Here is a 27,036-nt window from a genome sequence, read left to right as displayed (position 1 = left end):
GGGGGGGCGAATAATACTAAAACTCTGGGATGAAAAATTGTATATTGTTGCCCCCTAATTGGACTCAATGTGGTGTTATTCGATGAATTTGGAAGTGCTTTGTTTCAATTGTAACTTTAGGGAGGAAAACCCTATCAGATGGGAAATGTTTTGAAGGTAGAGGAATGAAAAAAATAAATAATGTCAAACACCAGTATCACCTGATTATGCTGCTCCTGATTTTTTTTTTCATTTCGATGGATTTTGAAGTTTTTATGGTCTCATTTTCTTTTTACTAATGGTTAACACTTTATTATCCAGATTATAGCCATGGAAAACCAGCCTGTACGATGGACTACTCCACTTGGACTTCCTGTTGTGCAACCTTACCGCAAATTAGGAAGGCATCTTGTAATGTTCTAATGCATACAAAGCTTAAATTGCAAAAAATTTCAAACTATCTTATGTCTTTGACATATTTCATATTCGAAGATCACTAACTATTTGAGACTTTAAACTCTATGCAGATTAAAACTTCTCTTCAGATTTTGACATTACAGCGTGAAACAGATAAGGTTGGCTTGCATATAACTTGTCTCTTCCCTTCACTTATAATGGTTATACAACAAAACAAAAAGATGAATGGAATAACATGCAATTACACTGTTCGGAAATGTGAAACTAATTGGAGATGTTGGATCAATGACTGAATTGCGTGGTGTTTTCTGTTATTCATGCTCTTATCATAAATTATAGGTAATGGTTAAGCGACAGAGAACAGCATTTCCTCCAAATTTTGTTCACTCTCTTGATGGTTCCCACATGATGATGACTGCCATTGCCTGCAAAGAAGCTGGCTTAAGTTTTGCAGGTTTGTATTGCTGCCTATTTTCTTTTTGGTCACATGAAGTGTCAAGTGCCCGTGTGAATAAGCGTCACATGATACATGCTAATGTTTTCATTCCAATACTGGTGGCAGGAGTGCATGATTCATACTGGACACATGCATCTGACGTTGACCAAATGAACAAGATTTTGAGAGAAAAATTTGTTGAACTCTACGACGCACCCATACTGGAAAATGTAAGTGTTCTTTGAAAGTTTCCCTTCAAGACATTAGTGGTTCTCGCTTTAAACAAATTTCAATCTACTGTATCCTGCTTTTAGCCGTTCTTATCCTTCATCAAATTTGCATTGGATTTTGCTTATGTTTTCTTCAAGATAAGACTGCTAAAGGCTAAAGTATACTGTGTCACAAATTATTAACACACTATTAATTGGTAACAGTTACTGGAGAGTTTTCAGCAGTCATTCCCTGACTTGCAGTTCCCCCCGTTACCGGAGCGGGGTGATTTCGATCTAAGAGAAGTTCTGGAATCTCCCTATTTTTTCAACTAGTCGAGCAGTCTTATTTTTTCGATTTTATGTGGTCTGGTGTTTGCTTTCTCCCTATAATGACAAAACTCAATGGGATCTTCAAACTCTTGGATCGATGGCGCTAGGCCAGCTGCTGCGCTGGAAGTCAAGACAAACGAGTGTATACTGACACATTGGCTGCTCCACTTGGATGACCTTGTTGTATGCTACTGCAGAAAGTGTCTTTGACCAAACATGTTGGACAAGCTTAGGATTTCCAGGATGAGTCAGGTTACTACGCCCATAAGCTACTCTAGAGAAAGTTATACTGAGTGCAAGCACTCGGGCTAATGGTTTCGATGAAATATTATTCGTGTACAAGCATGTGGAGGCAGGCGTAAGCAAAAGCGGAAACGCCTTCCAGCCCTGGAAAGACAAACTAATGAAGACTGACCTTATATGACTCTACATAGTGCTGAGTAGAACAGTAAGACAATAGTTTTTCCTCAATAAAGTCTTATAATTACTTGCTTTTGTACCATTTACATAGCAGGTTGTATATATCTTTTATGGTGAAATGTCACCTCATTTTTTACACCTCTTATATCTTTATATCCCTAAGCTTTTGTTGTAATAAGAATACAGTTCACAGATTTTTAATAGAAAGAAGTTATATTGTTCATGCAATGAGTACATGACATGCCAAGCTAGGACCTACTATTCCTTCTTTCCCCTGTACCGATGGTGAAATAGTATTTTTACACTATCGACCTTGTTTGGTTGATGAATAAGTTATTTCGGAATGAGTTATCTATTAGTTGCAACCCTCATTGTGGGATAAAAACAACATTGCCAGGATAACTAATCTTTTTCGGAATCTTGTGAAGTTGTAGGATAATGAATTACAAGATTTTCTTGATTTTTCATGTGTATTATTAGCTCATGAATCTTGCGCCTTAAAACTCCCAAAAATATTTTCTTAAAAAAAGTACACACAAAGAAATCAAATGAAAGAGTGTAATATTCAATGGAAAGGGGTTTAGATGAACTCCCTGTGCTCCCTAGCTATCAGTTAAAAATACATATTAATTTATGTGTCAATTTGTATAACACATATAAACCCATGATAAACTGAGTGATTTAGGTTGCAAGAAGTAAACTCTGGTTGGATGAACAACTTCATCAAAACTTCTAAATCAACTATAACTTCACATTTAATATTCCCCCTTAGCTTGTAGACATAAAAGTCAGTTAAAAGAAATCTTAAAAAAGGAAGAAATTTTATGATATAAAAAAGACCAGTCAGGTATACTAAGTATTCCACATTCACGTAGGATTTTGAGAAAGACCACATCTCTAAGTGGTGTGATATATTATCAATGACTGATTTCACGATTTAAATTCGTGCATCAAATTTATGATAATAAAACACAAAATTTCATTCTCAATAAAAAATAAAATAAAAGTGGCAACCATGATATGATAACAAGAGGCTTAATATCTTATGTTGAATTGATCAAAAATGATGTAACTCTCTACCTACTCAATATCTACATGACAACTCCATAGAAATTGAAGTCCAATTGAAAAGTTCTTTCTTCTTCTCTTTTACATTTCTTTTCTTGATCTCCCCTTTTTTTTGGACTATATTAATTGTTATTTTTTAAATAAAAAACTTGATGATCCTACTTGCTCAAATACTAAAGTCAAATATCTAAGTAAATTAAAATAAAACAAAAGGAAGTATTTACTAAACATCTTGTCTTAGTACATATGACTGAGTCTTAAACTGATTATTAATTGCTTCTTTAATTATAAACTACCTACCTAAGCCAAAAAAAAAAAAAAACACAAATTGACATAAGAAATTGTAGTAGATAATAGTTGTTAACATGAAAAAGAAATTTTATTTTTTTTGTGTAGAAATGACTAATTCAGATCATCCCTTAAAATGTCTTCTTCATGATTTTGGAGAATTACCATATAACACACTTTCTTATCAATGTATTTTTACATCCCACAGCATCGACAGATCGCTTAGCCCAACGTTTAATCAGTGAACTATGCACTCTTTCGTTATAGTTTAGCCACTATGGATATGGACATGTCTGGCAGTATAGATTCTGATATCATACTGGTAAGTAAATTAGTTCTCTTCTTTTTTGCTAATTTCCCACATCCAAACAAGCCCTTTTAGTTACATAGTTACATAGTAATTAGAGGTTATAAATATGTACATGATAATAGTTGAATCCATTATACTTCTACTAATAACAACATGTTTGTTCTTGCATTATATATTGCTCGGAGTCTCATTAAATGCACTACTTTTGGAGAATCTGATATGCACTAAACGGGTTGAATCTAATTAGACTCTTTTAGATCAGATTTTAGCTTAATGATAGCTGAAACAATGCCCCATTTCTTCGTTGTTAGGTCTAGCGTTGTAGCTACATATTGTCAGTTGAACATCCTTCGTTGTAAAAGTATACTATATATATAGAAAATGATATTGCGTATGTAGGTTAAAAAGAACTTTTGAACAGTCCTAGTGAAATTTCTGACTTTGTCACTGCACAGGTTAATAGAGAAAAGGACAGAGTTAGCATACTTGCTGAGTCCTTGTTGTCAAATATATCAGAGTTCATAAAATCAGTAGTTTCAATAGATGTTGAAAAAGAGAATTTCATTGAGATTGGAAGCTACTTATACCGCGTTTCTGCAGTTATAATGGAGTTGCACATAGGAAAAAATGCAACAACAAATGTCATAGAGAAATTACAATCTATGTTTGAAAATGTGAATTTAGCTAATGAACTGATCAAGAAATGTCAAAAATATAGGCAAAAAAATCAGTTGATTGAACCAAGTATTGTCATAGAACAACTTCAAGTTGTGAACAGACATATCGCGGAAGGATTGAGTCTCATACCATCTTGTTTTTATGGGGAACAAGAATGTGCAGAAATCGCGGTTAAGTCTCTATTGAAAGATATGAAAGGTGCAGCTGCAGTAGTAGCAAGAAACAATCCAGTTTCGGAGCAGACAGAGCTGGAAGTTAACATGTTGCATTCAAGGGAATTAATGACTAATGAAACAGCAGAAACAGAAACAGAAACGGATCTTTACTCTATCGATATTGAAGTTTCCATGGAGAATCTTCGACTAACTGATTCAACAAATCTTTATGTAAGTGATAATTCGAGAAGCAGTATCAGCGGAGGCTTTCATTTTCAGAATCATGGGAACCAGAGTCCTGTTTCTTTAACAAATTTGCCACGGATGTCTGAGTCTGAATACATGGAACCTCTATACGAAACATTCTTTTGCCCTTTAACAAAGAAGATTATGGAGGATCCTGTCACAATAGAAAGTGGAGTAACATATGAGAGGGACGCGATATCAGAATGGATTAGCAAGTCTGATAATAACCGCGAAGAAATAATATGTCCAAAGTCAGGCCAGAAGCTAAAGAGTAGAAATCTGAGCACTAATGTGGCATTGAAAGCAACGATAGACGAATGGAAAGAGAGAAATGAAACAGCAAGGATCAAGGCTGCAAGGGCAGCATTGTCTTCAGCTACGACACAGGATATAATGCTCAAAGCAATCGAAGATTTGAACAGCATTTGCCTCAGAAAACCGTACAATAAGGTACAAGTTCGTAGCATTGGTGTAATACCACTGCTTGGGAATTTACTGGATAACAGAAACAGAACTGTAAGATGTGCAACGTTGGAATTACTGCGATATTTAGCTGAAGATGATGATGAGGTAATAGTCTTTTTCTTCTATCCTTGAAATGTTTCAAGTTCAAAAAAAGCACGCAACTACTACTCCCTGCGTTTCAATTTGTTTGTCTGTTTTGACTTGGCACGGAGTTTAAGAATCTTATGGTCTTAAACTAAAGATATGTAGTATGTATCAAAATGTCTTTTAATCTTATGGTCTTTAACGTGTCTCTTGGAAAGATAGAACTAAAAAGTTGTCAAAAAAGGAAAGAGACATTCTTTTGAAACAGACTAACAAACAGATTGAAACGGAGGAAGTATGACATTTCACATTTTATTTGTCTCCACTCAACATTCGACATAATTATAGTATCCTCTAGACATGTTACTGAGTTGAGCTGAGGCACAAATGCAGGAAGTAATTGCTCAAACTATCGATATTGCTACAGTCACAAGGATGCTGTCAAGTAATCACGGACCTATTAGGCATGCATCACTTCGACTTTTGCTTGAGCTATCGAAATCCCAGTTTCTGTGTTATAATATTGGGGCAGTTCCTGGAGCCGTCCTCATGCTGATTACAGCCAAATACAGACATAACGATGATGCATTCATTGCAGATAAAGCTGATGAAGTCTTGAAAAGTTTGGAGAAATATCCTAGCAACATCAAACACATGGCTGAAAATGGATATCTAGAGCCACTTTTAAATCATCTTCTCGAAGGTAATCATGTACTCCCTCGTTTCAATTTGTTTGCCTTACTCTTTCTTTGGAAAATCATGTACCGACTGTTATACTACCAAAAAACTTGAGTAGGGAGTGAAGAGATGAAAATGGAGATGGCACGTTACCTCGGGGAAATCGTGCTTGGACCTGACAACGTAATCTATGTTGCTGAACGAGTTTCTCCGACTTTGATCAAAATGGTAGAGAGTGGAAATACTTTGAGCAGGAATGCAGCCTTTGTAGCTCTACAACAAATTTCTTCTCACCATCCAAATGCTAACACACTTGTGCAAGCTGGCCTTGTCCAAATCATGATTGAAGAGATTATCACTCGAACAATGATTCACGATGAGCCAATGAACTCGAAGAAAGAAGCAGCTGGTATACTTGCAAATGTGCTCGAGTCAGGATTAGATCTAGAGAATCTTCAAGTCAACGAGCGTGGCCACACATTGGCTTCTGATTACATAATATTCAACTTCATCCAGAGGATCAGGAACTCCACCCCTGAAGAAATGAATTTTCACCTTGTTAGAATCTTGATATGCCTTATGAAGTATCCCAAAGCATCGTCTACCATTACCTCTGTGATCAAAGAAACAGATGCTAGCTACAATCTAATCGAGCTCATCAATAACCCTGACGAAGAACTCAGCATTGCAGCACTTAAGCTTCTTATCACTCTATCTCCTTTCATGGGACACACAATTTCAGACAGATTATGCAAAACCAAAGGACAACCCGAAAGCCTAATTCACAATCCATCTGAAAGTCCTCGAATCACAGAAAAGCAAGCAGTCTCCGCGACTCTTCTTGCAAAGCTTCCCCACCAAAACATGACACTCAACCTAGCATTGGTCAATAAGAACACAATTCCTACAATCATAGAACAAATCAACAAAATCCATGTCAGTGGGACAAGAACAAGCAGGTATTCTCAACACTCTTATTAGTCGTATAGAAGGTCGTCTTTAAACTTAATACACAAAATTTTCAACAGGTACACAAGTGCATATTTTGATGGTCTAGTAGGAGCTCTTGTCAGATTGACAACAACACTCTACGATCATCAAATCCTGCACGTAGTAAGAACGTTCAACTTCACATACATATTCACAGAGTTACTCGTGAAAACATCAAGCGATGAAGTCCAAAAGTTATCCGCGATTGGTCTAGGTAACTTATCAAATCAATCAGTTAACTTATCAAAACCACCACCAATCAAGAGCAACAAGTACATTAAATCTAATCTACTAAGAAGATGTATGTCTCTGCGTTCAAAGTCCGAAAAAGAACCAATATGCTCAGTCCACCGAGGCGTTTGTTCTGCTGAAGACAGCTTCTGCTTAATCGACGCTAAGGCAGTTGAAAGGCTACTGTCCTGTTTACACCATGACAATGTAGAGGTAGTTGAAGCAGCATTATCAGCTATATCGACTTTACTAGACGATAAAGTCGATATAGACAAGAGTGTTAAGTTACTGATTGAGATGCAAACCATTCAACATGTACTAAATGTGGTGAAGGAACACAGAGGAAATGTCTTGTGGCACAAATCATTTTGGCTAATTGAGAAGTTTCTATCAAAAGGTGGGGACAAATCTGTTTCTGATATATCACATGACAGGTTGTTCCCTGCTACTGTAGTTAGTGCATTTCAACATGGTGATGTTTGTACAAGGGAAATGGCTGAGAAAATCTTGATGCATTTGAACAAAATGCCACATTTTGCAAACACAGCTAGTTTTACCTTGTAATAATGTATAGAGGTCATGAATTAAACAGACACAACGATCACGATCATTGTTCGTGAACGAACATGACTATTCTAATAGTCATGATGATCTCTTTAAGTTTCTATGACGATCGCCTGAAGTAGCTTAAGAAAAATCTATAAGTATAAACACAACTAGTTTTACCTTGTAATAAGTACAGAGGTTTTGAATTAAACAAACACAACGATCACGATCATTGTTCGTGAACAAACATGACTATTCTGAATAGTCATGATGATCTCTTTAAGTTTCCATAAATATAAGGACGATCCCCTGAAGTAGCGTAAGAAAAATCTATAAGTATAAACACACCTAGTTTTACCTTGTAATAAGTACAGAGGTCTTGAATTAAACAGACACAACGATCACGATCATTGTTCGTGAACAAATCATGACTATTCTGAATAGTCATGATGATCTCTTTAAGTTTCTATAAATATAAAGACGATCCCCTGAAGTAGCGTAAGAAAAATCTCTAAGCATAAGGTCGTGCTTTTTTGTATGCCCAAGGCAATTACTTTATTTTCCCTACTCACAGCCCTTTCTACTTCGATTATCTTTTCCTATATCGCTAACGAAAAAATCAAGTTGATTTATCAGATGATCACTCAATTTATAATCTCATCAATTACTTTGCTAGTCGAAAAAATTGAAAACAAGAAAAAAGAAAAAGTAATTTTGTGATATAGTAACTGTTAGTTGAATTACCATATGATATAGTGACATTTTATAAAAATATTTTTAATATTTTTGTTTTATTCATTTTTGGTTGAGAATTTGCTACTGATATTAATATGAAAAAGGTGAACTGTCATTTCATGTTTGTATAATTGCATCTAGTGGGGTTTTTCTTTTATGAAGCCCATTAAATTACAACAAAATTATATTATATGATATTATATACGTACCAAAAATTAGGCAAAGATTGTCACCCCATAAATAGTTACGAAAAAATATTTACAAAATACTGCACTGAGTATGTATATTGTAGTCTTTTTTATTCCGTCTAGATAATTACAAAAATATCCTTAAAATATTAATAAACCGTTAATGAAAATATTAAATCTTGACTATTATGAAAAGATATAATTGGTAATTTGGTATAATAGTAATTAGGAGTAGTAATTAGTATACACTGTTATTTGACAGAGAACGATATTGATCATATGGTAATAATTCTTTAGTGCAACATCGAATAATACAAATATATATTTTTTAAAAAAAATATTTATGAAAATAATAATTATATGCTTTTGTTCTTTTTAAATACCAACCAAACCAAATATTATTAACAACATACTCAAAAATCATAATAATCCCACAAGTTGTGTTGGGTAGACATATTACTCCAACTTTGTAAAGATTCCTCGGCTCAAGTAACACTTACGAAAGCAGTTCAAAAAGGAAATACGATAATAAAAAATCATGTTGAAAACACTAGCAACAACATAATATAGTAATCGAAGTTAAAGAAAATAACAGATGATAATATAATCAAAAGAACAAGATATAATAGGAGAGTATAAGGAAAACGGAAACTACATACTAACGTTCCACCATAAGCTTGATCGCCAAGTCCTCGATGTGACATATTTTATCTAATCACCTTTTTCCGACCCAAATATTATTAGTTTCAATAAATAAAATCAAAGGTACACCTGTTGCATCTTTGGCAAAAATGTTTGGCCGGCTGTTATGGGACAATTGCCCACAAAGCTTTAAATATCTAATCAGGCCCCCTCTCTGATTAAACTACTAAAAAAGAGATTTCAATAACATTCAAACATTATCTTTCGATTTAACACCACAAAATTCAAAAATTTTCTTTTAGAGAACTTACGAGTGAAGTAGTTCATCAATCACTATTAAGACTGTACTTTACAATTCTACAGGAGTTAATTAGAACCATAGACATTGTCTAAGTGAATGCATTTCAAATTTGTGTGGATATATGTATGTTAAAAGTGTACATTCATTGATTGCATCACAGGATTTTTTGTTTCTCTAGTTTATTCTCTGTTTGAGAAGAAGATGGCTTCTTTCGCGATCGAGGACTTTGTTGGAAATGGATGTCTGCAGGGACTAGTCTCAATGCTGCTTGAGGAAGGGTGGGATGATGTACCAACATTGAAGATTATGAATGTAGATGATATGAATGAGTTGAACATGACTCAACGGCAAAAGGTTCTTATACTAAATTCAGTCTTCTTGTATATATCTCGAGAATATCATCTGTGTTGACAGCTGAGTGATTCTTGTGTTTTCCTGAGAAAAAAAAACCATTTCTAAGAACATAATCATAAGAATTAAGTTGCAACAAAAGAAACAAGTGATATGCAAGAAGTAGTAAATGCCGAGTTGATTTCTGAAATGATCACTCACCTAATAGTTATTATCTTAGAAAGTCACCCTTCTTTAGAAATGGTTGCCTATAAAGAAAGTGACTTTCTGAGATAATAACTATTAGTTGAGTGACCATCTGAGAAATCAACCTAGTAAATGCCTCTATTCCCGTTTGAAAGATTATTGCCGAAACAAACTTTGATTAGGAAGTTGTTAAGCTTGTTTTCTGCACATCTGAAAAATTATGGAAACAAATAAGCTATTCTTCTGATGATTGCATCTTTCCTACTCAAGGATGCACTGGAAATCAGGTCGTACCTGCATGATCGAGCTCTGATGCAATACGCGGATAAGTTTGAGGAGTCAGGGAATTCCCTTACTGAGCTTCTAAACTTAAGTACAGTAGATCTTACTTCAAAGTTTGGAATGAAAAGGGGCCATGTTGCCCGTTTTACAGACAGAACTGCAGCTTCTGGGAGAGATTCTTTGTCAGAAACCTATAACCTCCACATGAGGAGAAGAACCACCTCAACAAATGAGAGTCTTTACAGGAAGGACATTTCTCCAGTCACCTCCAGGAAGCTAAGTATGACAAGATCCCTTAGAAGAACCAAGACAGATATATCCCTAGAACAATCAATGGCTGAGCTGGAAATTAAAGGTGGACATGTTTTTAAAGGAATTGTAGCTTCAATGCCCGATGAGCCTAGAGCATGTGGCTGTGTGCAGCCCACCCCAGTAGTTGAGACTGTTGCTCCTTATTCTTCCATAGAGAATATCTCAGTTCAGAAACTAACACCAGAGTACAAGATTGGAATGGAGCGTCTAGTGAAAAGAAAGACTGCTACGATGAAGGCTTCAAAGCTCTGGCGGGATAAACCAGCAGTGTTTGTATGCATCCGTCGCCCTGGGTAAAGCATCAAATCATTTCTCCAATTCACACCTATAATTTGTTAAATGTAGCTCAATTGTTGTGCTATGTATAGGATATAGGATATTACAATACTACAGTAAACAGGAAAAAGACACCACTTGCAAGAATTTTATGGGATTAAGTAAACTCAAGTCAATTTCTGCATAAAACTTCAAACAGAGTAGAAAATCCAATAATCTTTGTTATCCCACTAAATTATGATTCACTGATGAAGGATGCAACCTAGGAATGTTTTTTCCTTTAACAAACAAGGGGTATTTATGAACTGGAAACCATGGTCATATCAAAAAAGAAGAAAGGGGTATTTATATTTTATAAGAAAGAACATGAAATTAAATTTTTTTATCTATGAGCATGAATTACTCAGTCTCATACCAAAAAGACTATGGAAACAGGTGCATCATGTGCAGAGCTGAAGCCCACCAACTTTATGCAAGGAAACCAATATTTGATGCTTTGGGGGTTCAGTTATTTGCTGTTCTTCATGAGCAAATAGAATCAGAGGTAACTTTTTTCCACCTTTTTTTGTTGACATTTCTACGGAAGGACCTGGTTTATTATGCTGGGTTTTGTTATCCAGGTAAAGGATTTCTGGCCTCGATACTGGGGTGGTGTAGTCCTCTTTGACAAAAACATGGAATTTTATAAAGCTCTGGGAGGTGGGAATCTGCTAAAAGACAAGTTCATATCAGGTTTTCTATTGAATCCTCGAGCTATTTCAAATTATAGGCGAGCAAAAGCTATGGGGGTGGATCAAAATTTCAGGGGTGAAGGTGAGACAAAAGGAGGACTCTTCATTGTGGGCAAAGGAAAGAGTGGAATTGCTTATCAATTTATTGAAAGGAACTTTGGAGACTGGGCACCCCTTGCTGAAGTTATTGAAATCTGTCGCCGCTTACAGGTAATGTTTTCTGGCTTCTCTCGTAAGCTCATTCTACAATTCAATTGTACACCTATGTTTTAGTCTAATGAGCTTTTTTGCATATATTCTAGAATCCACAAGAAATTCAGTTAGAGTCTATCACATCGATACAACAAGAGGATTAGCTATGGTCATTGCTTCTATGGATCGAAGCCTTCCTATTTTTTTGATAATGAGATGGATCAAGCCCTCCTATCGAACAGCTAAAGAGAAGCTATGTCTCTTCTTAACTTCAAGATTTATGTTTCATTATCACAGTCCACAGTTGCTTCATTGTAGGAATATTTTCCTTTACGTTACTGGAATGTATTTGTGTTGAGTCAATTGAGTCAGGCTATGTATCTGTGTCCGTTCAATCACATAATGCAGAAATGTCAATCTGTAGACTGTACTTAGCTAGTACACCAGATATTCCTTGCTAACATACGAACACATTGGGCAATGTTTATAACTTCATCTCATAAAATATATACAAAATGCAAAAGAAGGAAAATTCTCAAAATTCGGTAGCTTTTCCTAACAGCAGAAAACAGCTTCTTTGTACGAGATACAAAAAATCATTTGCTACTCCTATTCAAAAGAAAATTACAGCAAGAAGCTAACTACATCATCCCCGTCCTCTTTTTCCATTGCACTATCTAAGCAAGGATCAAATTAGTCCTCTTTGACATTTGTTTCTTTGGTAAGTAACTTCCTAGCATAGAACTAATTTGATCCTTGCTTAGATAGTGCAATGGAAAAGAGGACGGGGATGATGTAGGACTAATTTTTAGTTACTCAGAAACCGCTAATTTAAGCTATTCTAATGATGTCCTGGAAATTTGCAACACCATAACTTTCTTTGTGTGGTGTAAGATGCACCTTGTTAAGCTGTTGTAGTTAATCACCGCTAATTTCTATTTTGGTGACTCTGAACTATTCCCACTACACTATTTAGATGATATCTGCAGAAGACCTTCACAATAACTTTTTTCTGGCATACTCGACTTCAGTTTCCTGTTTTGATGTGCAAACTCAAGTTAATTGATCATCTTGAGAGTTGAGCTTGAAAAGGTATGTTGGAAGTCAAAAGGGTTAAACCAGTCATGTATTAGAATGCTCTAGATTCGTTCCATGTTTAGGTTAAACGTATATAATATTCTTCATAATTAAGAATCTTAGTACTTACAGAGGCAATATTCCTTATTTTATAGCTAACCTTATCTCATGTAGTCTAGACTAACGTTACTTTTAGTAGCTTAAACTTATAAGGAACATCTTATATATATAGTCTACAAGCAAATCCGAGACAACTTCTCTTTTTGTCTATATTTCCACCCATATACAACAAAGTTTAACATGCAATTTGGAACTTTTGAATACTGATGTGTCTATGAATTGAAAGCTACAACAAAATATTGAAAACATACAAGGAGCTGTATTTCTTCAGTATAGTCAGCTATTTTAAGTTTAACTTACATTGTTAAGAGGATCAGTAGCCTCCTAAGTCAGATACTCCTCGTTTTAGGCTTGCATGCTGAGCTCCGAAGTGAAGTGCTTATGAAAACGGCTCCCCAGCCTTCTGAGTTGAACCATTAGATATACCACCAACATACATAGACAGGACCTCTCATGGGAGGCAAATGTATCCTTTCAAGAGAACCAGCGTGATTATTCCTTCCTCATATGATACATGTAACACTCCTCGTAACTGATTTGAAATTGTGGGAAAACTATCACCAGAAATCTCCACAAGAACATTTTCCATCCTTAAATAAATGAAATCTAACCGCATCTCTTACAAGAATTTCTCTTTGGGTGATCTTAGAAATGATTTTAGTTGCACTATGGCAGTCACCACACACCCTTAGGTTTTTTACCACTCTTATGGGGAGTCCAGGGGGGATAAAGATCAAGCCAAAGGCAATAGCAAGTCTCTCGCTGTGGTGGTTAAGCAATTTTATTTTATCAGACTCTTCAACTCTATGCATGACATGAGTTACGTCTGGTACATAACCCTCATCTATCATTTTAGCATTTAGCTTCTCCAGTTCTACATATATTTGATCTGAAAATGGACTTGACTTGTCATCAGCAGAGAAAATGTGCACTCTGTTTTTATATTTGATCCAACTACATCCTGGCTCTTTCCTCACACCTTTATCTCTCATGGCCCTTCTTAATTGAGCCACTTCAGCCCAATTTTCTTTCGCAGCATACATACTTGTGAGCAAGACATAGCTGGCAGGATTTTCTGGATCAAGTTCCAAAAGGGACTCTGCTGCCCATTTGCCAATTTCCATGTTACCATGGGTTCTACATGAGCTCAACAGTGTAGCCCAACCAATTGAATCTGGGGTGCAAGGCATTTTCTGTATAAAATCTTTGGCTTCTACTAAACGCCCGGATCGACTAAATAGATCAATCATGCAAGTGTAATGATCAAGAATAGGCGTAATTCCATGTTCTTTCACCATTGATTCAAAATAAATTTTGCCTTTGTCCACAAGTCCTGCCCTACTGCAAGCAGAAAGAACCCCAACAAAAGTTACTCCATCTGGTTGAAGACCATGTTCCAGCATTTTCTCATACAAATCAATTGTTTCAGTGGCTTTTCCAAACTGAGCATATCCTGACACTAACGCTGTCCAAGAGACCTCGTCTTTAACAGACATCTCATCGAAAAGACTGTGAGAATCTTCTATGCTGCCACACTTACCATATAGGGTCACAAGTGCATTAGAAACAGTAATGAAAGATATCAAGCCTGACACTAATGCTCGACCATGAAACTGGGCTCCTTCTTCCAAGCTCGCCAGATTTGCACATGAGCTTATCACACTTCCTAAAGTAAAATCGTCTGGCTCAACTCCATTCCTTTGCATGTCGCAGAAAGCCTTAACAGCTTCTTCGCTAAAGCCATTCTGTCCATATCCAACGACCATTGCAGTCCATGAGACAATATTTTTGTTGGGCATTCTACTAAACGTGGACCCGGCATACTTGATGTTTCTACACTTTGAATACATGTCAACAAGGGCACTACCTACAAACACGTTCTCGCTGTGATAGGTTCTAACTATATAAGCATGAAGCTGTTTTCCTTCTTCGATAGCTTGGAGGCCTCCACAAGCAGTCAAAATGCTCCCAAATGTGAATTGGTCAATCGGCAGCCCCTCTAACCTCATTCTCCTAAACAAGACAAGTGCTTCCCTGTCAAGACCATTTTGTGTTAACCCCGTTATCATCGTTGTCCAAGAAATGGAATCCTTCTCAGGCATATCTTGAAACAAACTTTTCGACTCTCTAACCATCCCAGACCTCAAAAACCCCATAATCATTGTATTATACATCACCACGTTTCTTTCTGGCAACTCATTGAAAACTTTTTCAGCCTCATAAATAAGCCCTGCTTTTGCATACATATCAACCAACGGACTACCCACGAAAACATACGACTCAAATCCCCATTTCACTATCTGCCCATGAATTTGCCTACTCATTCGAATCCAACCATTGTCCGAAGACAATATAAGCATCGTCGAAAACGTTATCCTATTCAAACTCATTCCCCCATCTTCTAACATCAACTTATACGCCTCCAAAGCATCAATAGCTAAACCTCGAGATGCATACCCTGAAATAATCAAATTCCAAGACACCCCATCTCGCTTTGGCATCCGATTGAACACGTCTAGCATTCTCGAGAGGTTTCCACACTTCGAATAAACAGAAAGAACGGTGTTCCATGAAAACTGGTTTGGTTGAGGTATTTCTTCAAACACTTGGCGTGCATACCCAGTGTTATTGAGTTTACTGTAAGCATTTATGAGATTGTTAAGCAAAAACGTTTCTGGGTTTGCTATGGTTTTGAGAATGAAGCAATGAAGCTTCTTGATTTGGTTCTGGTTTTGGGACTGACACCAAAGTTTGAGCATAGAACAGTAATGGTTGGAAATATGAGACATACTGTTCAACAGAGGGGAATTGGCGGGTGGTTCAGTTTTATTTATAGTTTTTCCTTCGCTCCCAATTTATGTGACGTTATTTGACTGGAGTTTAATAAATATAAAAGAATCTTATAATGTTTGAATACTATTGTTAAAGTAAATAAAGAGAGAAAGTATTGAAATACTCTGAAGTTGACGTGAATTATTGATTTTGTTTTCGAATAATTGACATCCTTTAGGTCGATTTGAAACCAAGTTTTTCACGAATCCGTTTACGAGTCGTAACCGTTCGCCCTGTCAACTCATAGATTGACAAATTTTTATATTTAGTAACATTTTAGCTTTTAAATGTTAATTTTATCCGCATGAAATAATTTATAGCAATGATTTATTTAAAATCATAAATTTTGAACATGTGTCTTAACTAAATGAATTATCTTTGATTCCGAGTTGATTTTTTTCATAATTGTGATGTCCGAGTCCCTTAATATACACATTGTTATCCTTATAAGTAGAGTTTGAAGAAAATAATGTACACTTATAGACAAACTTAAATAAATTATTTTCGATAGACTACACAAAAAGATTCTTCATTTATTTTTTGATAATTATGATATTTGGATCAATTCACACATATCTAGACCAATCCGATAGCCTGCTAACTCCACCAGCACAGGTTTTTAAGAATCATTCGCCAACTTAAATAATATTAGAAATAATTATTCATGCTTGTATTATCATAGATTTTTTATATCACACACTTGGAGTACAACTATTCCTCGAACTAAGTTAGCTCACGGAATGCTTCGTATATCGGGTTGGGTTCTAAAGGTGTGAACGTAAAATGAAGGGTTGCGACTGTCTTGAAGGGTTGTGACTTTATCGAAAGGTTGTGACCTTTATGAAAAGTTGTATCTTTTCTAAAGGGTTGAAACCGTTTGAAAGGTTGCGCATTTTCCAAAAGGTTGTGACATTTCTAAAATTTACCTTATTTCCAAAGAGTTGCGACATTTACCCTTTGTTGGCTACAAATAGAGAGATTTCTCTCATTTTTCTGCATCGAAGTCTTCTCTTCTCTTACATATATTTCTTACAAAACAAAACAGATAGATCGTGTCTGTGCGTGTAATTCGCTGCTGTCATTTTGAGTTTATTGAAATTATCGAAGTTTGAGGTACCGCTACTTCGTTAATGGTTAAACCGATTTATCTTGATAGGAATTAATATGCAACTTCAGATACTTGAGGGAATTAAATTTCTCAAGGACACACAGTGAATTCTGTAAACTCGGATAGTTTTGTGTTTTTCTTTTCATCTTTTATTTTTTCTCGTTTGCTAATCTGAATACATGAGATAACATATCGAGCTAAATATTTTAAAGTCTCAGAGTTATCATGCATGGCAAGTATAGCCAACAACATCAGATTCTGTGTATTATTTTGCAGTAACTGAACAGAGTTTCTAATGTAAATAATGCTTTGGAAGAAAAGGAGCATGCAAACTTCATTTACTTTTCCCAGGCCATACAGTTTGCAAGTTCTTCAACATGGAATGAACAGGAAGAATATAAGCATTTCCGCAACGTAAGATTCAAGAATGTATCAACAAAACATTAGTTCTTGAACCTTCATTTGCTGTTGTTGATCTGAAGAACATCAATCTCGTGGAATGAATCATCACTCTCGTGCTACTAGCCGATTGTGTCACTTATGAAAAGGAGGTGAATTCACTGTGTTAACAAATACGCGTTATGGATTTGCTGTACAGACTTACTGGGAACTCCTGGATGGGGCGTCTCGTGCAAATGTGAAATAAGAAGAGCTCTCGGTGCAACGCACTTCCCAGATAACATAATCAGTGCACCTTAATCTCGCCCAATAACAGGTAAAGTTAAGCATATTTGGTATCTATGATGAGTCATGGTTCTGCTTTCATTTGTCCTGCTGGTAGAGAACCTACAAACAGAGAATTATCAGGATTACTAGAGAAGATGCGAATTTATCATAGTAAAATCACGCAGGGGCATCAAATACCACTTAAATCTTGACTAGATGAAGGTACACTTGAATTTAACCCCATTTGGACAATATTATGTAGTTCATTATCCCATTCATTCGGTGCCTGGAGATCATGCAAATTAGCTCAAATGATTAGTAGACCGTCGACCAAGACTTGCTTATGCTACAATAGTTCAAGAACCACAAACGTTACCTGAGATGACGGATCCTTGTAGTCACCAGGCCCACAACTAGTAGTGGCTAAATGAGGATTGATGGCTCTACGAAATCCTTCACTAGGAAATCCATAACCAGGAAGACCAGATTGAAGCATTCCAGCTTGCGGTGGATGTAAAGGAGAATATGCCATGGTCATATCAGGCGGAAAAGCGAGTGAGGATGAAGGACCTGCTCGAGACTGGAGGATCTGTGACAAAGGGAATTTTTTCATTCAAGCATCAGGTGGAATTCCAAAAATGCTCGTCTACACGTCATTCTCAGAAAAGTGAACTACTTACATCTTTTGCCAGGAGACCATCAATATCAAAATCCAGCCGCGGGTTTACTGTTGCAAGCTTCATTGAGAGGAACTGGAACAAAAAGGAGTCTAGTCATCCTCAAGTATATACTAGTGTGCATAAAACAAAATAGCAAACACATCTTAAGACCAATCAAGAGCTAGAGTTGACATATTTGTAACTCGAATGCATGAACAAAGAAGTCCTCAAGACCACATTAACCAGGCACCAGGATAATCAAGCCAGCAATATGTGAAGCAATCAAATCATCACTAAATATTTTGAAAATTGAGCATTCCAAAGGAAAGAAGGGACCATTATTAATGTGAAGAGTACGATTGAAGAAAACGTGAGAAAGAAAATAAGTTGTTAATTCTATACCTCAACCTGCCTTTGCAAAGACTGTACATAGTTAATGATTTCATCCAGCATCACAGCTTTGCCGGTGACCTGCAATCATCACCTCTTTCTCAAGTAACTAAAAACAGAAAGTGCCAAGTAAAATTTCTAATATATGCTATGTAGCATATGACTACTCAAATTTCTAATATAGGCTTCAGTATGTTGCTTGGACTCTCCAAAAATGTTGCTGCATCTATGTCGGATCCTCCAAAGATGCACTACTTTTGGAGGATCCGACACACACCCATCAGCATTTTATGACGAGTCCAAGCAACATCGCGCCTGCTACACTATACTAGGTGGTTCCAATAACTACCAACCTTGTTGCAACCAGGCACAAGATCCTGAAGATACTTCATCCGTTCACTGATTTTCTCCCTCCTTATCTGTAATCAAAACACTCAAGTTAGTACCAAAACAAATCAAATATGAGATTTAATAACTTGGAAGCTTCTAATAGAAGTCTTACTCTTTCTGCAAGACTATGGCTATTTGTTGCCTGGCCTCTTCGAGCACGAACATGTATATATTCTTCTTTGGTTGGATCTGAAAACTGAGACCCCTGTTTACCATTCTTTCCACCAGGCTTGCTGGCAATTGGATTCAAGTTCTGTTCCCCTTTCTGAATTTCGGATGGTGGCTGCTGTGCTCCCTTCATTTGATCAGGTTCAGTATCCTGCCAAATGACAAGAACATTCAACAAGGGACTATCTTGTGAACAAACAATAATAACAACAACATATCACGTGCAGTCTAGGAGGGTTAAGTGTACACAGACCTTACCCTACCTCAGAGGTAGGGAGGCTGTTTCCCAATAGATGCTTAGCTCAAAAAAAAACAGTCCAAAGCAATTCAGAAAAAGAAATAACGGAAATACAAGAAACAACAGATAGTAACAAAAACAACAGATAGTTATCGAGTGAACGATCAAACGAAATATACTAATGATGTCCTACCTGACCACCTCTTTTCCTTTTCTTTGAGCCAATATTCTTTCCACAGGACTCCTCACCAGCACCCTCAGTTTCTTCTTGACGGCCACTACATCCTGCTTCATCAGACTCATTACCAGAGACTCCAGCAACTTCTTTTGCTTCATCCTGAGACTTAGCAACATTTTCACTCTTTTTCTCATTCTTGAGGGGACTTCTTTGTATGTCCCTATGAGTTAAAGAAACATCCTTAGAACTTTCAGCCACATTACTCAAATGCTGCAGCTTCTGAGGTGATTTCAACCCATTATTTGCCAAAACCTCTTGAGGACCCTGCATTGATGCCAATCCCCTATAATAAGGATTCATCGACGACTCGGGGATGCTAAAAGGGTTCATCATATCACCAAAGTTCCCTCCACTAAAGCAAGAAAACCTTGCAGCTCTTTCAATAAACCCCGAATCAGCCGGAAACTGAGCTAAGCTTTGCGGAAGCATCATCGGAACAGGAGGTAGAAACATACCCCCTTTCAACACTGCATTTGATGGAGTCCAATTAGGACCAAGTGTACTATCAACACCAGCTCTAAAAGGTCCTAAATCCATTTGAACACTAGCATCACAAAAGCCTAAATTTGATGAATTGGTGGTAGGCTGATCCCAAGTAGTAGGACAAAACGAATCCACCATTCCCATTGATGAATTAGTCAAATTACTCCCATTTAATTGCCATTCTGAAGAAACATTTGGTGACTGATAGTTCATTGACACTTCTTGATCATTCCTCTTTTCTGGTTCACTGTCATTCTTGATTTCTACATCCATATTTTTCCAAGTACAGAAAAAACTTAACCAAACTTCCCTTTTACCACAGCACTTGAGTATCAAGAAAACAACCTAAAACATTGAAATTCAACATGCTGGGAACTTAAAGTTTTCATCTTTATGCATTTAACTATCCTCAACAAAGATCATACAACCAAACATGTGTTCAAACTATCCAAAAAAACAAGAATTTTCAGGTGAACAAACTATGTCTACCAGAAGATTCACTCTAAACTAGAAAAGCCCCAAATACAAAAAGTCCATACAGAACAAGAAACAACAATCAATGCTTTCAAATTCACAAAAAAAGTTCCCACCCCACCTCCTTAATGTCCCAGAACACACAACCCCATTTCAACAAAGAGCTCAAAAAAGCAGTAAATTGAACAAGTTATTAACTTGCAGTAACCATAAATAGCTCATTTAAAGTAAAAAACCCTAAGTCACAGTAAAGAACAGAACCCTCCCTCAAGATTTCTCAAACTGCTCAGACAGCTCTGAAATAGAGAAAAAAAGAACACAGACTAAAAGTGGGGTGAGGAAAAAAAAGGATACCTTATTTCAGATTGTGTACTAATTTTTGTTACTCTATTACACCATTCTTGAACAGCTTTTCTTTTTTTCTTTTACTGAAGAGAAAGGGATAAAAATCAATTCTTTAACTTTTTGGCTACTGCTTTTCTTTTTTTCTGAAAGAGTTTCGATAAAGTTTTGACGCAATTCGTAAAGTTAATTATTTTCGTGAGTTAGAGGTTACACATTCAAATTATTTTTCATTGAAATTTAAATAATATTGTGCATAATAAGCTTGTGTGATCTAATTTCTTTTCTTAAATTCTACATGATTTTAATTCTTTATATCGACATAATATATAAATATATCATTTAAGACATGCACAAGTATATATTTAAAACTTATATATAATTACACGCGTCTTATATGATATAATACATGTGAAATGCTATATACATACATGTATTTACTTATTTAACTTTATGCTACGTAGAATAATACATGCAAAATGTTAGTAAAGTGCATACATTTACTTGTTTTATTTTACACAAATTTAAATATTTACTTTACACTTCCAATATTAAAAAGACATAAACATTAGTTAAGAGTAATTTTAAACACATTAAAAATTTTATCTATTTTTTATATTTACGGGTAATTCATGAAAAAAGTTAAAACACCTCGTAAGCGATATAAATATAAAAATAAATTATAAAAATAGTATCGAACTTTGATATAGATATTAAAATCGGAAATATTTGAAAGAAAAAGTAGAGTCAAAGGTCGAAAGAGAAGTTAGTGAAGAAATTAGTTAATTTGAGGGAATCGAAAAAGAAAGCTTTGTAACAAAAGGTCCCCTGCATTTATAGTCACGCTTGATAAAAATAAAATAAAAATAAAAGAGATGTTAAATAATCTTAATTTTTATGTATTCAAAGGAAACATAATTTTATGGAGTAAAAATGGAGAAATAATAATGAAAATAAAATATTATTGAAGTAAACATTTTTTTACTGATTTCATTTCGTCATATATTTCAAACTGAAAATTTAAAATTTGTAAAATGTGTTAAACATGCAATTTATTTTTAAAATAAGTAAAATTTTATAGTTGAAAGTGAAATTTCTCCAAAAATTGAATTTAAAGATTAGTTTTTTAAAACTTAAAAATATTTGAAGATTAAAATTTTAGATGAATTAATAGGTAACTAAATATTTTAAAATTTTAAAAGAATTGTTTACTTTTTAAATTTGTATGTAATTAAATAAAAATAAAGAGAATAATGAAGAAAAAAGTGAAACTTTTCTTTTTGTTTGTTTTTTTCTCTATTTTTTTTGTAGTTCTTGTTTATTTTGTTTGTTTGTTTTAGCTATCTTGTGTATACTTTATAGACTACCCTACAGCATTATTTATTTGCCTTGTGATGTGTACCTTACTTTATGTCTATGATATTACTAGTATCATTATTTATATATTGAATATATATATATATATATATATATATATATAATTGTTAATATTTTCAATGTAGTTTATAAATATTTTCTAAAAAAAAAAAAGTAACATCAAAATTATTGTTTTGGCTATAGTTCTAATATTTATGGGGATAATCTTTTGTAAGAATTGTTTTTTATATGTGGGATCATAGATTTGAAGTTGATTTATAAAAGTAACATGTCAAATGTTTGGATTATAAGTTATCAACCAAGTAGAACATGTAAAAGAATATTCATTGTACTTTTTAGAATCATAATCATTAAAAAAATTGAAATTGAGCAAATTAAAGTGTGATTTAGCATAGAAAATGATGAGTTCATACAGATAGGAAAAATAAAAGTATTACATGTTACCTACATATAACTCTTCAATATAATATGTAGTTTTTTTTATTAAAATAATTGTGGTGATCTTAAAGTTTGAAAATTCATTTGCAAATATTTGGAAAATGAGACTAGAAGCATTAAAGAGTTTAAAAAATTAAATCTTTTTAAATGTCAAGGAGTATGATTGAATATAGTTAAAAATAAATTCACTTTTATCGTAAGGTCACTAAATAAAGTTGTTTATTTCTCTAAAATCTTTGACCTGATAAGAGAATACTTAAGACAAAAACATTTGATTTGTTAAAAATATGTCGATAATAGAATTTTACTACTTTTATCTGGCATTTTATATTAGCAGTCGTGACATTATTTTTGTAGTCTTTTGTCCTTGGACTTTTGTTACTATTTTTTTTTTGTATCTTTATACTTCAATTATCATATCATCTACTTGCAATTATTATTCAAAATGATTTATCATATTTTTTATAGTATTTAATTCGTATGTAATAGTTTCTTCACTTCTGTTATTTCTATTTTTCCATACTATTTTGAACTATTTTTCTTTTAAGTTGAACCTTTAATATCGAATAAAATATAAAAAACTTTTTAAACTCAAATTTGAATTAGTTAAAATAATAAATTTTGAATAGATAATTTATAAAAGAATTTTAATGGGGACTTAATAAGCCAGCAACTGACATTGCCAACTCTTGACAGTCATTAATTATATCTTATACTTTAGTAATATGATAATTGCCTTCCCCTTTTCTATACCTAGATGGAAGAGCTTATAATATAATCTTTAATTAATTAAATTTGTTTAATTTGGTCAAAATACCTATGTTTATACTAGCTTGTTTTCACACACTTCTATGGCCACTTAAATTATTTCTAGAGTTGTACCTACACTAAGTCTTTCATCTTTTAAATTTTGATAATTTCCATAGCTTATCAATGCTTGTAAATAACGTAAATGTAAATTGCAACAAAACTAAAAAAAAATAGGGAAAAAATTCTAAAATTAAAATATATATGAATTTTGATCGAAATCGTTATAACGATATCGAATTTTGAAAAAGACCTTTTACCCCTCTACACTATTTAATAGTGTGTTTTAAGGGTATATATGTGTCACGTGGACATAAAGATATTGCATAATTATAAATAGTAATGTATTCGCGTGGGCACAAATATATCTTTAAAATAAACTATTAAATAGAGCTGACAATATGGGCTAGATCCGTTGGGCTAGCATGGCCTAACTCGAGGTTTAATAGGACTGGACTAAAATTTTTGCAGCCCATTTAAGAAAAAAAAAATTTAACCCGATCTGAATAAGCCTGCTCATTTGTAGGGCTTGAGAAATATTGGTAGGGCCGCCCCGTGGGTCAAAATTAATTAAAAAAATATAATATAATATTATTTAAAATTAAAGAAAATCCAAACTCAAAACAATAAGATTAATTTTTCTATTAAGATATATGTATTTGTACTTGAACAAAAACTTAATAAATATTAGGAAAAATGCACAAGTACCCCCTCAACCAATGCCTGAAATCTCAAAGACACACTTATACTATACTAAGGTCCTATTACCCCCTGAACTTATTTTATAAGTAATTTTCTACCCCTTTACGACCTACGTAACACTAGCTTGAAAAAAAAAGTCAACCAACGTTGGGCCCACAAGATAGTGCCACGTAGGCCAAAAAGGGTAGAAAATTATTAATAAATTAAGTTTAGGGGGGTAATAGGACCTTAGTATAGTATAAATGTGTCTCTGAGATTTCGGGCATAGGTTGAGGGGTACTTGTGCATTATCCCTAAATATTATAAAAATAACTTTATTTGTTGATTTGATTAACAAGTAGTATCATTAACATCATGTAATATTGTTTTGTCGATATTTATGATAATATTTTTAAATTATAATTTATAATATAATTTAATAATTATAAAAAATATATAATTTTAAAAAAGTGGGCTGGCCCGGCAAGCCTATAACCCACGTACTTGTAGGTTAGGTCAATCGTTGTCTGGCCCATACAAAAATGAGCTAGCTCGGCCTGATCCGTAAAATGCTAAAATCTGTGTGGATTGGCCCGAATATAATGGGTTAACCCATATTGATAGCTCTACTATTAAATAGTGAATAAGTTAAAAGGTTCTCATAAAAGCAATTTCGACCAAACTCAGAATATTTTTAGACCCCTTTTCCAAGAAAATACTAGGAGTACTTCTATTTTACTTAATCTGAATTAATAGAAATCACAATTTAATGATTAAATATAAGTTTAATTAATTATAATTTAGCGATAAGGGTGTAGACTAATACATGTATGATTTGTCATATCAAAATGATATAAATATTGAATATGAATAAATTTTGTCATTAAACGATCCAAATGTGTAGATTAAGATATATATCATATCTAAATTATATAAATATTAAATACGAATAAAATTTTGACCGTTATTTATATATACGTACTAGTGGGTTTCTTTTTTTTTTTTTTTAAAGTATGAATTAGATTTTTTTCAATATTCCATGAGACGAAGTACAATACATTCGTTACGTTAACTTTTACCTTAAAAGTTCTGTTTTTTAAATATTTATTTTCCCATTTTACTACGCCAACTCTTGATTATTTTAATTTTTTTGCATGAATTTTTCTAGGTTATAAGAATTCAGGACTCCAACTTGCAAATTAACTTATCATGTTCAAATTTAGAAGCACTCCAAATGAAACTTCAATAAAAACTATTAAAATTTCCTTTTATACAATCTTATCGAATAAACGACTTATAATAGAGTATAAACAAGATATTAAAACATGAAATATTCTAAGACGTTACATTGATAAATCACAAATTTTTATATTCTTCTTATAAATATATATTAGCGGTTACAAATTTTCAAACGCATAATTTTAATCATAACTCACTAGTCAACCACAAGAGTAACTAGTTATTCTTCAATATAATTCTTTCACCTGATACGAATAATCTCTTCGCGCACATAACGAGTGTTCTTCATAAGCACATTTACAATAAAGGGTTTATCTTTTTTACAAAATCAAAATGATTTTTTTTTTTTGAAACTTTTTAAAATTTAACATGTTGATCAAACTCGAGCTAAGATTTGAAAATTGAAAGAAAAAAAAGAAGACATTGATTGATTGAATATAGCTGGCAAGAGGCAATTGGGTTTGTAGATATAAGCAAACGGTCAAACTTGGCAGATCTTCACTTTACCACTTGATTCTCTATGTTGTTTTTGACACAAAAGTAAAATTCATCGTCCGTGAGATATAAAATATAATAATTTTAGAAATAAAATGTAAAATTATTTTATTTTATGTTTAATTGAACATGTAATTTTATAATTATTTATTCTATCATTTACATTTTAATGATGAGATAAAATTATTCTATATACATGACGATTGATAAAATAACTTATCGCATCATAATTTATTTTCGAATAATTAATTTCACAATAACTTTGGTATTAAGTTGAAGAAAGTTGATTCATGTTTAAAATTCTCCACCCTATTAATAAATGAGAAATTAAACTTCATAAATAATTATAATTCAGAACATAATTATAAAATATAGCTACATTGAATTTTTATTTTTTTTTACAATATTGTAAATTCTAAATAATAATAATAATGATAAGCTACATTACTGTTGATGGACTGTCCCTATTTCTTTCTCTTATATGTCATTATTATTAGTTGGCCTTGGGACTTGAAATCACAAAGACCTAAAACATTAGTATTAGAATAATTGAATGAATCTCTTTCACACTTTGCTTTATAAAATTTCTATAGTACAAATACTCTATGAATAATCTAAGAAAGTAAACATTATATTAAAACAATAAAAGGGACAGTGTAAGAGGTGAAAATGATTTGTATTGATTAGGTTAGTTTTACTAGGTGTTATCAAGTGGAGAGCCAAGTGTATATATATTATATACACATCAGTACAGATTGTGATATAACTATGAGACTATTATATTTTTAATAAAACGTTTTTGGGTTCAAGCCTTCAATCTTGATAAAGAGAAAATCTTGTGAGAAACGTCACCCACGAATGAATCGTGCGTTACGTGATTCAAATTTAATCAGGACTTTAATATGAATAACAAAAATCGGATGAAAAACTATTTTTTTTTTAAAAAAATAAATTATGTTTTTATTATTTTAAAAAGAAATCTTATATAACTTATACACATGCATGATGCAACAATCCAAGAACAAAATCCCATCAAAGAATAGGCCAAGTAAGGAAGTTAGATGAAAACTCATTACAATATTATA

At 33.7% G+C, this 27,036-nt stretch overlaps 5 protein-coding genes and 1 long non-coding RNA gene across 8 annotated transcripts in view; 3 read left to right on the top strand and 3 right to left on the bottom strand.

The window, feature by feature from the left end:
- Positions 1 to 2,022, top strand: part of LOC107020798 (DNA-directed RNA polymerase 1, mitochondrial) — a 14,968-nt gene extending 12,946 nt beyond the window's left edge. Inside the window, exons 15-19 of the mRNA XM_015221298.2 lie at positions 301 to 390; positions 507 to 554; positions 736 to 850; positions 959 to 1,062; positions 1,267 to 2,022. Coding sequence (XP_015076784.1) covers positions 301 to 390; positions 507 to 554; positions 736 to 850; positions 959 to 1,062; positions 1,267 to 1,377 — 468 coding nt within the window. The 3' untranslated portion in view covers positions 1,378 to 2,022. The remainder of the gene's footprint in view (positions 1 to 300; positions 391 to 506; positions 555 to 735; positions 851 to 958; positions 1,063 to 1,266) is intronic.
- A 1,248-nt stretch (positions 2,023 to 3,270) lies between these two features.
- Positions 3,271 to 7,652, top strand: LOC107019230 (putative U-box domain-containing protein 42). Its single transcript, XM_015219786.2, has 5 exons — positions 3,271 to 3,472; positions 3,916 to 5,109; positions 5,482 to 5,791; positions 5,885 to 6,725; positions 6,795 to 7,652. The coding sequence occupies exons 1-5, from the start codon at positions 3,428 to 3,430 to the stop codon at positions 7,549 to 7,551; spliced, it is 3,147 nt and encodes a 1,048-aa protein (XP_015075272.1). The 5' UTR covers positions 3,271 to 3,427; the 3' UTR covers positions 7,552 to 7,652.
- Positions 7,653 to 9,313: 1,661 nt separating this feature from the next.
- Positions 9,314 to 10,364, bottom strand: LOC114077218. The gene is made up of 2 exons (XR_003578200.1): positions 10,231 to 10,364; positions 9,314 to 9,834 (listed from the first exon to the last, which is right to left on the bottom strand). It is a non-coding gene; the product is annotated as an uncharacterized LOC114077218 (long non-coding RNA).
- LOC107018850 lies at positions 9,566 to 12,170 on the top strand. The gene is made up of 5 exons (XM_015219432.2): positions 9,566 to 9,753; positions 10,207 to 10,823; positions 11,242 to 11,350; positions 11,427 to 11,747; positions 11,840 to 12,170. The coding sequence occupies exons 1-5, from the start codon at positions 9,601 to 9,603 to the stop codon at positions 11,891 to 11,893; spliced, it is 1,254 nt and encodes a 417-aa protein (XP_015074918.1). The 5' UTR covers positions 9,566 to 9,600; the 3' UTR covers positions 11,894 to 12,170.
- On the bottom strand, positions 10,683 to 15,984 carry LOC107018849 (putative pentatricopeptide repeat-containing protein At1g68930). Of its 2 annotated transcripts, none has more exons than XM_015219431.2 (2): positions 13,227 to 15,984; positions 10,683 to 10,819 (listed from the first exon to the last, which is right to left on the bottom strand). In XM_015219431.2, the coding sequence occupies exon 1, from the start codon at positions 15,713 to 15,715 to the stop codon at positions 13,484 to 13,486; it is 2,232 nt and encodes a 743-aa protein (XP_015074917.1). In that variant the 5' UTR covers positions 15,716 to 15,984; the 3' UTR covers positions 10,683 to 10,819; positions 13,227 to 13,483. The 2 variants fall into 2 exon arrangements, with proteins under 2 accessions (XP_015074917.1, XP_015074916.1); XM_015219430.2 differs by having other exon boundaries at positions 10,719 to 10,855.
- Positions 15,985 to 17,091: 1,107 nt separating this feature from the next.
- LOC107018676 (transcription factor bHLH49) lies at positions 17,092 to 21,054 on the bottom strand. Of its 2 annotated transcripts, XM_027917361.1 has the most exons (9): positions 20,927 to 21,054; positions 19,571 to 20,443; positions 19,084 to 19,290; positions 18,935 to 19,000; positions 18,594 to 18,662; positions 18,213 to 18,284; positions 17,909 to 18,121; positions 17,731 to 17,818; positions 17,175 to 17,652 (listed from the first exon to the last, which is right to left on the bottom strand). In XM_027917361.1, exons 2-9 carry the CDS (start codon positions 20,369 to 20,371, stop codon positions 17,615 to 17,617), a joined length of 1,554 nt encoding a protein of 517 aa, XP_027773162.1. In that variant the 5' UTR covers positions 20,372 to 20,443; positions 20,927 to 21,054; the 3' UTR covers positions 17,175 to 17,614. The 2 variants fall into 2 exon arrangements, with proteins under 2 accessions (XP_015074704.1, XP_027773162.1); XM_015219218.2 differs by having other exon boundaries at positions 17,092 to 17,652; positions 19,571 to 20,978.
- Between the last annotated feature and the right edge of the window lie 5,982 nt (positions 21,055 to 27,036).

Source organism: Solanum pennellii, chromosome 5, assembly GCF_001406875.1.
Source record: "Solanum pennellii chromosome 5, SPENNV200".
In the NCBI taxonomy this organism is placed as follows: domain Eukaryota; kingdom Viridiplantae; phylum Streptophyta; class Magnoliopsida; order Solanales; family Solanaceae; genus Solanum; species Solanum pennellii.
The sequence above is the reverse complement of the archived record's forward strand: the minus strand, read 5'-3'. Positions and strand labels throughout refer to the sequence as shown.

Bases quoted from the DNA above. Each gene is read 5' to 3' on its own strand.
- LOC107019230 (XM_015219786.2), top strand. From the start codon at position 3,428: ATGGATATGGACATGTCTGGCAGTATAGATTCTGATATCATACTG. The intron at 3,473-3,915 runs GTAAGTAAATTA...GTCACTGCACAG, and splicing joins TAGATTCTGATATCATACTG to GTTAATAGAGAAAAGGACAG. The intron at 5,110-5,481 runs GTAATAGTCTTT...GCACAAATGCAG, and splicing joins TAGCTGAAGATGATGATGAG to GAAGTAATTGCTCAAACTAT.
- LOC107018850 (XM_015219432.2), top strand. From the start codon at position 9,601: ATGGCTTCTTTCGCGATCGAGGACTTTGTTGGAAATGGATGTCTGCAG. The intron at 11,351-11,426 runs GTAACTTTTTTC...TTTGTTATCCAG, and splicing joins ATGAGCAAATAGAATCAGAG to GTAAAGGATTTCTGGCCTCG. The intron at 11,748-11,839 runs GTAATGTTTTCT...CATATATTCTAG, and splicing joins AAATCTGTCGCCGCTTACAG to AATCCACAAGAAATTCAGTT.
- LOC107018849 (XM_015219431.2), bottom strand. From the start codon at position 15,715: ATGTCTCATATTTCCAACCATTACTGTTCTATGCTCAAACTTTGGTGT.
- LOC107018676 (XM_027917361.1), bottom strand. From the start codon at position 20,371: ATGGATGTAGAAATCAAGAATGACAGTGAACCAGAAAAGAGGAATGAT. The intron at 19,001-19,083 runs GTAAGACTTCTA...TTTTGATTACAG, and splicing joins GCCATAGTCTTGCAGAAAGA to ATAAGGAGGGAGAAAATCAG. The intron at 17,819-17,908 runs GTAACGTTTGTG...CATGATCTCCAG, and splicing joins ACAAGGATCCGTCATCTCAG to GCACCGAATGAATGGGATAA.